The sequence below is a fragment of the Falco peregrinus genome, chromosome 6, assembly GCF_023634155.1.
Source record: "Falco peregrinus isolate bFalPer1 chromosome 6, bFalPer1.pri, whole genome shotgun sequence".
Taxonomy (NCBI): Eukaryota; Metazoa; Chordata; class Aves; order Falconiformes; family Falconidae; genus Falco; species Falco peregrinus.
Genome location: NC_073726.1, coordinates 47,951,540 through 47,964,473, shown reverse-complemented (window position 1 = coordinate 47,964,473; position 12,934 = coordinate 47,951,540). Strand labels below are relative to the sequence as shown.

The 12,934-nt window shown below is 36.6% G+C and overlaps 1 protein-coding gene across 4 annotated transcripts in view; it reads right to left on the bottom strand.

The window, feature by feature from the left end:
• CDK17 (cyclin dependent kinase 17) overlaps positions 1–12,934 on the bottom strand; it is a 96,736-nt gene that overhangs the window by 6,326 nt on the left and 77,476 nt on the right. For all 4 annotated transcript variants that reach the window (XM_055809160.1, XM_055809161.1, XM_013303445.3 and 1 more), the window contains 11 exons: positions 12,220–12,276; positions 9,650–9,764; positions 9,032–9,126; positions 8,161–8,223; positions 4,908–5,031; positions 3,780–3,900; positions 3,144–3,241; positions 2,713–2,818; positions 1,865–1,907; positions 563–653; positions 253–330 (listed from right to left, as the gene is read on the bottom strand). In XM_055809160.1, the coding sequence (XP_055665135.1) occupies positions 253–330; positions 563–653; positions 1,865–1,907; positions 2,713–2,818; positions 3,144–3,241; positions 3,780–3,900; positions 4,908–5,031; positions 8,161–8,223; positions 9,032–9,126; positions 9,650–9,764; positions 12,220–12,276 (991 nt within the window). The remainder of the gene's footprint in view (positions 1–252; positions 331–562; positions 654–1,864; positions 1,908–2,712; positions 2,819–3,143; positions 3,242–3,779; positions 3,901–4,907; positions 5,032–8,160; positions 8,224–9,031; positions 9,127–9,649; positions 9,765–12,219; positions 12,277–12,934) is intronic.

Below are 12,934 nucleotides of genomic sequence, written 5' to 3'. Positions count from 1 at the left end.
CAACACCCACACAGTAATCGTTTGAAACTCCAAGATGCTCTCAGTATTAACAGTCCCTCTGCCCATCCCTGGTCAAACTCACCTCCTTCTATGCATTTAGCTTATTGTCTCTACAGGAATCTGAGCAAATAATTCTTGGTATTTGTTTGAGTACATTCACACAGACCAATTTAACCAAGTATTTTTCAGTTCCAAATGCCTCTGACACAGCATTCTGTTTGCAGATATGAGAAGATATTAAGCTTTCCATACCTGTCTCTGGGTAAGTGGAATTTCGAAAGCCAGGGTCTTTTTGCAATTGAATCTCTTTTAGACTGAATATTGAAACACCTGGAATGTCAAAAAGAAACTAAATTCATATCCAAACAACTATGCTTCACTGAACAAAGTTCTATTCTTAATGATATAGTTTAGATTAAAAAATATTTCATATTCCCACATATTTAAGACAATATATACCAGACTCTTGAATAGATTAGGTTTTAGAGTTTTTCCTTAAGCAATGTACTTAGCTTTAATGTATTATCTTAACATTACTCTGCTACTTTATTACTTCTCTTACTTTCAGGCAAAGTGTGTATTCTTGTTCCAAGACTTCTGAAGTATGCATGTTTCATGGCCTCCTCTGCTGAAATTCTCTTCTTCGATTCATACTATTAACATAAAAGGATACAAGTGTGTTGGTTGTCATTAAAAAAACCTCGTTTGTATGAAGTGATTTCATCAAAGGGAGAAGTAAGTGTTCTACTTGCTCAGTATCTCCCACCAACTCACTAGGACAAATTTGTTCCCATTACTTTTATTTCACACATGAAAAACTAACGTGTTACCTCAATCAGTATTATCAACATATAACAAGATTGCTAGAATAGTCAAAATAACTGCTGTAAATGGATGCAAGTCAAAAATAGACTTGATTTTAAAGATATAACAATGATTAGATAACAGATTTCTGTCTGCATTATGTTCTAATATTAAATTGCAATGAAATGCTATTACATAAGGTCACCAAAGTTTTCTAATTCGATGGACTATGCTGCAGCGTTTTGCATAAAGTGGAACATTAGGCAACATGGTCTTCAATTTGTGTTCAAATGCCTCCTGCTTGGCATACGTGCACATTTGGACAAAGGCGTAGACACTGAAAAAGCTGTATACAAACAGGAACAGTCCGAACAAGGACTGAAAGTACTGTTCTGACACAATGTGTAAATAGATGAAGATATGACGTAGAATTTAAATTATAGGCTGCAAAGCAGAGTAACTGCACTCCACCTTATGTATTAAGAATTTTTAACACTATGAAGTTACAGTGCTTCTGCATCTACTCAAAGACTTGAGAGTTGGCCTTCCATCTTGTTTCTGGCTCATTTTTAATACAGATTAAAAGATTAAACCCACATACAACTTCGGCTTTTGAATATAGTTTGCAAGATCAAAGAGTAATATTTCACCTTAATAACTGCTTCTCTAGTAGTAAGCTAAGTTCATCGTTACAATAATTTAGTATTTGTAATTAAAAGTTCTGTTTTAACAGCATATTTCACAAGAGATTTAGTTTTTTCAGGGAATTGTTAACATAGAATCAATTTTATTTTTACAAAAAGTAGTAAGAGAAGAAATCACTTTTGGCAAAAAACAAACTACTAAAAAACCAATCTGAACATCAGGTTTTTAATTCTTAATACACAGGCTTCCCCAAACGGTCGTCCTTCCCAAATCTGTCATTCACTACAGACTCAGCTGCATATTCCACTTTGAGACAGATCTAACAGATACTATGCTTCTAATACCTTTTGTAAATAATACATTAAAACTCTAAACCTGCACTTTTTATAAAGTAAAGCAACAAAACACAACTTACTTGAAGGAACTTCGCTATCAATTCAATTCCTTCTGTGTCTAGCCTAAAAATAAAAATATTTTAAAAAAATTAAAAGTTATTGAACTACATTTACAAAAGTAAAACTGCAAAGGAACTGATTTTATTAAACGATATGAAACCTGAAAATTAAATTTAAACATGGAAATGCTTTCACCTAAACAACTTTTCAGCATTCTAATCTGTACACGGACAACTGCTAGTATCTCAGAACAGGACTATCTGAAAAACACTGAGGACAGACAAGACAGACAAATCCTGAGCTTTTGATTGTGATTTACTAGCTTGACCTGGATCATTTATTTCAGCAGAAAAACTTTTTTTTTTTTTTTTAAAGCCTACCTATTCATTTACTAGAAGGACACAATGCTAAGATTTTTTTTTCTTCAGAGTTGATAAAAAATGTTGTAGTTGTTGTTATAGAGTTTATTTATATTAACTGTGCAGACCCTTCAAGTTCCTCATAATGGTTTTTGAGTTATTCTAAGAGACTGCTCAAAGAAATCTTTTAACAACGGGCCTATTATACAACAGAAGAGAATACAGGTTATTTAGGAAACGCTGTGTGAATACTCCTACTATGCAGGCATCATTAATTGGTATTTATAGTTCTATAGGTCATTAAAGAGTGGTGGTACCTTGAATGGTATTAGACAAAGTAATCACAAAGTATCAGGATTATGCTTTGCATTGCTATCTGCCCACAATAACACAGCTGACGTGTAGCTTCCCAGCATTCAGTAGCAGACAGTATTTGGGAAACGCGTTCACATTTACAAATACGCAAAGCCACAAGGATGCATATTTTCTATGATTAAAACACAAAGTACCTTGGTGCATGGTTGATGAGGGGTTGTGGTTTATACTTAGGAAAGTTGTAGTTTCTAAATTCATCACTGGAAGAAATGCCTGGCCACGTTTCTTGACATGGGGTTCCTGCATTTAAAAAAAAAGGCAACAAATTAATCTTTAAAAAATGTAAAGAAACAACTTTGACGTAAGTAAGCATTTAATCCTGTAATTTAAACAGGAAATAAAGAAAGCAAAAAAAAAATTAGTCAAATCAGTCAATGAGTCTATGCTGTATGAACTCAGCTGTGCACTCAGCTCAATCATTTTTCAAGAGTACACTCATTCACCTTAATTACAATGCAATATAAAAATATCATTTTTTATGGATAAAGATCTACAATTCTTGTGGAAAAGTGTTTAGAAGAACAAACATATAGCATTAACATTACTGCTAAAAATATCCCTTTACCCAGAAGCCTGAAAATTAAATGCAGTTCATCTTCAACAGTCGAACCAGGAAAAAGAGGCCTTCCTGATGCCATTTCAAAAAATATGCATCCGACACCCCTTCATAAAAACAAGAGAAAAAGATATATCAGAAACAATTCATTAATTTAAGCTTTCAGCTCTTAAAGACTTCTGTGATTTCTCCTCAATTAAAACAAATTACTAAATTAGCCGTTAGCCACACGCTAGTATTAAAAATATTGTTTTGAAAGACATTTAGCAACAAAAGAACTGTCAAAGACTAAACAAAACCCGTGTCATAGCTATATTATATCCTCTTCCTTCAGATGTCAAGTTTATCAATTGTATTAAAGTTCATAGTAAAATACATGTCATTAGGAGAATATTTGGGTTTTTTTCCCCTAACACTGTGGGCCTAATGTCTGCTTACTCTAAGCATTAAAAAGGTACTCTACATTTTCAGACAGAAATAATAGCATTTTCCCTGTCTGCCAACCCTTTGTCTAAAAATCTAACTCAACTGTAGCCTTCAAAAATTCAAAGGATTAGTATGTGAATGCTACTACATAACAATAAAGATGACATTTTTTCAACTTGACTGGGAACAAAAATTTAAATTAGACGAAGCTATACAAACCACATGTCAATTTGAGTCGAATACTCTGAAGATCCGAGGAGAACATCAGGTGGTCTGTACCATAATGTGACAACTTCATTGGAATAGGTCTTTGTAGGAACAGATTTTGCTCTAGCCAATCCTTAATAAAAAGGGAAATAAAAAGTCACGTGCAGCTTGTTGAAGTGGTTTTTTTTCTTCTTTTTTCATAAAATTGACAAAGAATTTTAAAGTGCTAAATAAACCTTATTATACTTGCTAAATACCTTCCCCTAATGTTTATTAAAAAGTCCTAATAAACACATTTCTGCAACTTGTCATTTGCCTCTTGGTATTTACAGCAATCTCATGTTCAGTAATTTTAAGCACGGAAGACAGGTAAACAGACCAAGATGCAGAGTAATCCTATAAATTTCATTAAAATGACAAAGCATTAGATCAATGTGATGCCTCCCCCCATGAAAGCCCTTCTGCACTACTTTCATTTGAGAATTACGTTGCAAAAGGCAGAAGGCAACAAACGAATAATGAAACTGCGGAACAGACCAAATCGGTGTTGGATCAGCAGGGGTTTTTCATCCTAACATTGTCAGTTTGTCAGTAATGTCTTCAATGAAAGGTAGGTCTATCTTGTTAGATGCAATATTCTGAGCAACTTTCATTCACACACAAGGGGAAAACCCAGTGGTAGCACAACTTTCAAAGGACCTTCTTGACACAGAAGATTACAGGAAACTCTGAATGCCCTTCTCCACTGAAATCCCAAAGGAACTTGGTGTGTCAGCAGTGGAGTAACACCTGATAATTTAGCACATGGACAGATGCTTCCTCTTTCCCATCATGGTTATTCTGCTCTGGAGTGACTGGAGTCTTAGGAAAAGCAACTTGAGCTCCACCTTAAGGATCTGACTAAGTGACAATTTCAAAGGAAGGTGTATGACTACTTTCAAACCACAAGTCAAGCGACAGTATTACCCATACACATACTACTTATATTACTAACATCCTGTAAAAGGCTGACTTTCATTTTCCATCTGAGAACACAAAAATTCACTACAGATGTGATGTTCTCATCTTTCCTTTAAAGAGAAAGATGCCTCTCTTTTGCTGAGTGAAGAAACTATGTTACAGAATAATTTCAGGCCATACCAAAGTCTGCAAGCTTCAGTTCTCCTTTCTCATTAATTAGTAGATTTTGTGGCTTCAGATCACGATGTAATACCTTTCTCCTATGACAGTATGCCAAACCACGAAGAATCTGGTATAAAAATAGCTACAAAAGAGAACATTTATATAAATTAGACTAAAAATGTTAACCTACAGATTACATGACTGTAACAGCTCATTTGGGTACAGGTAAGTCTGTATTGTAAGCAGGACAAAAATAATTTGTCAAAAAGTTACTTTTTCGTAAACACATTCTGAACATCTTCATTATTGTTTACAGATTTAAAATCCCTTTATGCACTGCTTTAACATGATACTTTACAACAATATTTTAAGAGCAATTTGTTCTGCTTAACTGAAGAGAACCACAGGGCTGTTTGCTTTTAAGCAAGCATTTACCAACGCTCTTCTCCACACTGATGTTTTTAAAGGTAACTGTCTCTTGAGTATACTCAAGTTCCCTTACACCACAGAATCCTTTCTGAAAATGCAGCTCAGCATCCTTTCTATCCAATTGTGCTAAACTACGTAAAGAATATTTTGGCATGCTATTGGAAAAGTACACTTGGATTCACAAGCTCACAAAACACGGAGAAATGGGGAAATGAGGATTACTAAAACAGTGCAACTGCCCCTGGCATTTACATTCATCCCCTCACCTTGACACACACAGGTTTATTTTAGTCCTTTGGAACAGCAAGCCAAGCAAGCAACTTCAGTCATGCATATTAATGCTGCACATATATAGACATAAAAGTAGCAAGGGATGAGGAAATGTTAGCAGAGGGTAGCAGAGCAAATTTACTGCATAATTGTGTTAAGAACTACTATTTAGCAGTTTCTATATGTATAAAGGGTCTGATCTTGAGCATGGGACTTTTAGGTAGCCATTGCTGGCATTTACCACACAACAGTCCTCAGCCAGATCAAATATACAATGAAAAAATACAGACATTACAGAAAGCAATGTTTACCGATGTGACAAACTCGGCATGAAACAGGACTTTTGAGAAGAAACATCAGAATGGTTTTGTATGACCATTTTCTAACACAACAGTTTATTTTTCTACCAGGTGACATCACCAAATTCTTTTTCATAAACCGGACAAATACACAGCAGGTGTAGTTACATCCATCTGTTCTCAGTCTGCTTATGTGGGATTTATCTGTTCTAGAAAAAAGGAATTGGGATCAATTTGTTTCTTTCTTTCTTTTTTTGAAAAGTAGAATGAGTAGTACCAAGTTTCATTCCATCTACTCATGGCCATACCGCTGCAGGGGTAGTCAGTCCCAAGTGATACTAACAGGACTACTGTGGAAATTGATAGCCATCTCTATTGTACTCTGGGACTGCAAGGATTAGTCAAGAAGGCAAAGCAGATTATTCTATAGAAATTGTGGATCTTCACCACAGTTGGCAAGGATCCTTTTGGAAATGCACAGGAAGACATATATTAGCTCAGAATTTTGTCTGAAACTGTAATAGCTGCAGAGATCACACACATCGCTCTATCATACAACTTCATTTTGTTAAGACTCAAACCCCCTAAAATTAGCAAAGGAATGCAAGGGAAGCGATGACAGGGAGGTCTCTCAAATGTTAATAATGACCCAAACCGCCACAGTTATTGTACAGTAAGCACCTACAGCTACCACAGTTCAGCAGCTGTTCTGTTTTCCCAGTGCCAAAGGTACTGACCAAGTAAGTCTGCTCTTCAGGCACAGCTTAAACCATAGGCAAACAAGGAAAAAGTTCCTCTGCTTAGCTCAGATTACCACAAGCAGATCCTGGCTGTTCTCTAACTGCACTTATTATAGGAGTCAGCTTCCCACTAAGAGCTTTTCTTTATTATATTTTTTAAGCTTAAAGCACTACCTATTAACTTGTAGTTAATTAAAAACACAAGCTTAATTATGGTTTTTGTTGTTTCTCTGAAGTAGACAGAAATTAAAGATTTGCCCTTTGCAGACACTCAAAGGAAGCAACAGAGTAGGTTAAGGGCAGATGTCTTCCTGTAGAGATACGTACTGTGATGTGACAACAGAATAAAAGAGAAAGCTAACCAAACAGTAATCTAGACCGAATCCCGTATGCAATTCCACTAAGAACAGATTTCTCAACATGCAACTAAGCCAAAAATAGGATGACAACTCTACTGGAATGCACACAAAGCCCATCACATCACAGTATTTAGTACGCTGTGCTGTATACTGTATTTGTGCCACGTGCTACTGTGTAAGACGACAATTTTCCTACCATGCATGCACATTCATGGCTTTGTTCTTTAGGATCACAGCTTACAGTTAATTTTTTTTTAGAGGTGTGGAAGAGTTTCTGAAACATCTACTGTATAGATAACATCCCTTAAATGAACTATATATGGCTTAATGAAGAGGTTTTGAAGGTACAGTCCACCACAGGTTGCAACACAGCAGGGTGATAAGATTAACCCTTTCAAGACAGTACTGTCCTCTGTTTGGAAGCTTGTTTGTAAAGCCCTAAGTATTAAAGAATATGAAGAGTTATTCCAGTTTTCCAAATCAAAACCTGCTTGTTATGAGAGAGGTAACACTTGGACCTCAGTTAGTTTCAGCAGGCCAGATTGGAAACTGAGTCACTTGACCTGGCCACAGCCATAGTTAAAAAGGAACAGACAATGAAACCTTACAAGAAAATAATTTCCTTGTTATTACTAATGGAAAGATGAACATCACTCATTCTTAAATATGTACATCTAATTTCTTACTTATACGGTAGGCAGTGGCATCCAAACCCACATTCATGATTGAGGCTACATTTCCCTCAGTGTGCATACAGAAATTTTATTTGAGGATAAATGAAACTACAAACTTAACTTAATAAGTAAGTATAAAATAATGGAATGACAAGAAGAGGTCAAAAGAGTTATGAATGTATTACTTATTAGAAATTTTTTTATTTTAAATACATAACTTTAAAGATAATGAAAACAAAGTTATGTAATGTCATGTTTTCGGTACTTGAAACACTTAAAAGCCATCAAAAACAAAGACTCCATGTGATGTCAAATATAGTTAAGCCAGGTCCAAAGGTCAAAAAGGAAGTTGTTTCTTAATTTTATTTTGGGTTCTTTTTTTTAATTTAAAAAAAAAAAAAAAAAAAGCCCTAAACCATATAGCTCCTGATTATTAAGTTCTTCCAATTTCTTAGAATAGAGGAAGCTGGAAGCTGGTCACTGTCACTGAAAATACTCACCTTTACATTGTGCATACTCATAATGTTACCACAGTCATCCATGTACTGCTTCAGATCCTTGTCCTGTCAAAACACCATTACCATTATTCAGTAAAATTGTGGACAACAGATTACATGAATATTATTTATTGTTAGAACTGAAATAATTCATCAGAAAACTGAGCTTTCTGCAAAAGCTGTTCAGTGATAAACTCAAAAGCCTGAACATGAAGAAAACTCTGCCTTTCCAGAGGACATAAATGCCCATGCTTCCCAGCAAGCTGCATCATCTCAGGCAACATTATTTGTTACTGCCTTCTCCTCCACCTTGTGTGTGGCACAGTATTTTATGAAACTGCTATATTCAATTACATTGGAAATAAAGAGTTTTACTTCATCCCTCTTATTACACTTACACATTTCAGCATATTATATGCAAAGATCATTAAGTAAAGCTTCAGTGAGAAAGTGAAAAGCGTACAGTGCAAGAGGTGAGCAAGCGAGATGCATAATTGTGGATACTTGTTTGAAAAACTGTTATGAAAAGATGGAATGTGTTATTTACATCAAAGTATACTCTTTTCCTTAGCTAATTTGTGAGAGCTGCATCATAACAGAAAAATATAATTTGAATAACAGTACACAGTTTGCTCAGGCAGATCACCACTAACTGCTATTAATGAAACTCTGAAATGATCAGAACAGTATTTACTAATTTACAGCAATTTAAGAACTAAATACACTTTTCTCATTTTCAGCTGAATGATTCTAGATGCAGGAGAGAACTGTAACGGTCCCAGTATTTTTAAAAAGAGCACAGAATTTTCTTATGTCTGTGTTAATTAAAAACAATAAAATGAATGTAAAGCTTGATAGTTGTTTAAGTACTTACCAGATATTCAAAAACAAGAGTCAGAGACTTATCTGTGTGCACAATATCGTGCAATGTAACAATATTTGCATGCTTCAGATCTTTTAATAATGACACTGCAAAAGAGAATTTTAAGTATAAAATAAATGCAAAACACAAGCAGTAAATGCATTTCTAGCAAGTTCATATAAATAAACTTTTTTTTCAAATTAAAAAGCTATTTTTAATAACATAATACTCATATAGATTAAGTTAATAAGAAAGGTATTTGATCAAAATACCAAAGAGACATTTGAATAATGAACTGTAAACATTTCCTAAATTACACATTTCAGGCAGAAGTAGCATTTGGTACAATGTATTCTGAATCCCTGAAAGTTACTCACTAGTAATAGTCTAATTCAGTATAAAATCAGCCATTTATAACACTGCATTTGACCACTCCCCATAGAGTAAATAAACTTAAGCATGAACTCTTAGTATGTCTAGACTAAAATTTTCCTCATCTAAACCAACACCAATTTCATTAATCTCCCATGTAGTCTATGTATTTCCAAGTAGCAAGAGTACTTTGGTCAAAAATCCAAAAGAAATCCAGCAGTATCTGAAATTCTAAACAGTAAAAAAAATAGTTATCACCTTCTCTTATGGCTGTGCATGGTGCTCCCTCTTCATGTTCCAGGCGGATTTCTTTCAGAGCTACCAGATTCTCTGTCAATTTACTTCTCCCCTTATAAACTGTTGCGTAAGTACCCTACAAAATGGAAAAATAAGGAAACTTTTTACAAGTTGTTCCTTCACTGAAAGATCAGTTGAAAAAATATAGACTTATGTCTGAGGTTCCAATAGGTTTCATTTTGGACATTAATAGTTTCTACGTTGTTGCCTTTTGCTAGACGTAAAACTACAAAAATATTTTGTGAGCACAGGTCTGAACACACAGAAGACACAAGGGATGAGTATGCTTAACAGCTTTGAAAATTACATGGAAAGCTACCAAAGCTACCATCATATAGCTACTAAAGAAGTCAGATCAGGTAGCATTAAGTTCACTAAGTTCACTGCTGGGATCATTTGCCCTCTTTAAAGTTGCTATTTGATTAAAACTAGCTCAGGTATCTCTACACCATGCAGCAGTTATGTTTGTCAAGGCTGCAGACATACTCTTTCATTACTTTTACAATAGCTTCTTGTCTTTATTACATATTTTACATTATTTTTTTTGGGGGGGGGGGCAAGATGGGGACAGACACTTGTCAAAATTTCATTGTGGTTGACATAACGAACAGTAAATATGAAGCCTTTTTTTTGTTTGTTTTTTTTGTTTTTTTGCTTAGACAGCAAGAGATTCAAAACTCTCAAGACATGTTACGCAAGGACAAAACAGCAAGTACGGACAACTAAACCCAGCAAATACAGAGAAGAAGCAACAAAGTTACAGAAACTGCCCTAGGTTACTGTACAGTAAGGCTCTGCAGAGGGATCTGGACAGGGTGGATTGACAGGTCAATACCAGTTGTAAGAGGTTCAACAAGGCTAAATGATGTGTCCTGCACTTGGGTCACAACAACCCCACACAGCGCTACAGGCTTGGGGCAGAGCGGCTGGAAAGCTGCCTGGCAGAAAAGGACCTGGGGGTGCTGGTTGGCAGCTGGCTGGACATGAGCCGGCAGTGTGCCCAGGTGGCCAAGAAGGCCAACAGCATCCCGGCTTGTATCAGAAGCAGTGTGGCCAGCAGGACCAGGGCAGTGATTGTCCCCCAGTACTGGGCACTGGTGGGGCCGCACCTCAAATCCAGTGTTCAGTTTTGGGCCCCTCACTGCAAGAAGGACACTGAGGTGCTGGAGCGTGTCCAGAGACGGGCAACGGAGCTGGGGAAGGGTCTAGAGAACAAGGCCCGTGAGGAGCGGCTGAGGGAACTGGGGTTGTTTAGGCTGGAGAAAAGGAGGCTCAGGGGGGACCTTATCGCTCTCAACAACCACCTGAAGGGAGGTTGTAGGCAGGTGGGGGTCGGTCTCTTCCCCCAAGTAAGCAGCAATGGGACAAGAAGAATTGGCCTCAAGTTGCACCAGGGAAGGTTAGGTTGGATATTAGGAAAAATTCCTTCACTGAAGGGGTTGTCAAGCATTGGAACAGGCTGCCCAGGGAGGTGGCTAAGTCACGGTCCCTGGAGGTGTTCAAATAACATGTAGATGTGGCACTTAGGGACATGGTTTAGTGACGGACATGGCAGTGCCAGGTTAAAGGTTGGACTCGATCTTAAAGGTCTTTTCCAACCTAAACAATTCTATGATTCTACATACCTGGTGTTGTCCACTACATTTTGTAAGCAAGTGAGACAATGTACATGGCCCAGCTATGACCTGACAGCTACCAGGTTAACATTCCTCCAAAAGACACACAACATTATGTCAGGTCTAGTGAGCCGCCTAACAGTACTAAAGGCAAAATAAAAAATTAATGCGTTTAGAAGTGAAAACATTGCAGATGGAGGACTGGCTGCAATTTTCACAGCAGAGATGCTGACCAGCCCCGCTTTCTTCTGCAACATTCAATGCATCCCATTCCAGTGCTCCCCATCCATTTTTGATCCCATTGCCCAACCTCAATCAAATTGGACAGGACTTGATATCTGGCCCTTCCTGGATTCTACTATTTCTCTGGAAGCCAGAGGCTGAGTGGAAGTAGAAAGCCATACCGCTGCCCTCCCAGATGGAAAGGCAAACTCAGTGTTAGGTACTTCACTTGAGAGTACCTGTGTGGCTGCCCAGCACAGGCGCAGGCATCTCGCCCAGAGCATGCACAGCTACTGCCTGCTTCCTATGAGGGCTGACTTCTTGTCCAGCGTGAGTGCTCCCTAACACCCAGCTCATGGCAGAAGGACACCAGACTTCACTAGTTTTATTACTGCCAGATTAATTTTGTCTATCTGTACACAGATAAAGTCACAGATCATTTGCTAAAGGAGTCTTGCTCTTCCCCAGCTCAGTAATGGTTTTCTTGCCCACCCATTTTTTTTTTATTATTTATGTATAGAACATTTGTGTGGTGGTGACATTGTTACACATTGAATATGTTTGGTTTACTGAAAATACAAATTCAATGGATATTTTGAGGGATATAGAGATTATCAGTCAATACTTATGTAAAATTTTACAGAAGACTTCGTCATCAAAGCAGTAATGATTCCAAAAGAAAGTTATACATACCTCTCCAAGCTTTTCTAACTTGATATAGGTTTCCATTTTTCCAAATCCAATTTCTGACTGCAACAAAAAGAAATGGAAAATTGATTACTAAAACTGAATAATTTATGTAGACAGGATTCAATCAGCAAGGTAAACTTTGTTTCAGAAAAATACCTGATAGTATTGACCAAACACCACACAATTATGCTATTTTAAAAGCAATTTAGCATATTCTGATATAAATGCATCCCAGCATCCAAGCCTAACGTCAGCCAGGCTACTGTGTATCCCAGTTGTGCTAAGATCAAAACCGCGCTTCACCCTACCTCCTACTTAAGACAGGGACACTTTGGTTGCCTACCACTTGTAAGGAAAACTCATTTTTCCATTCCTCAAACTAAGATCGATTTCATTTTTCCTTCAGAATAACTGAACTATTGGATTTTTTTCTGCAATATAATCTCTATCTTGACTTACACAGAAACACTGATGCACCATATTTATGCTTTCTCACTTATAATGGCTGGTGCATAGAAGTTACATTTATGCTACTGTGCATGCAATACTGTAAATGTATATACAAAATAGTTACCATAAAAGCTATTTTATCTTGTATTTCAAAGGAAAACACTGAAGTCTAACATGTCCTCACTTAATAATTTTTATATCCCTTTTCCTTTGATTCCCACTAAGCCTTGAAAAGAGACATGCCTTTGAAGCAGAGCACAATATTAGT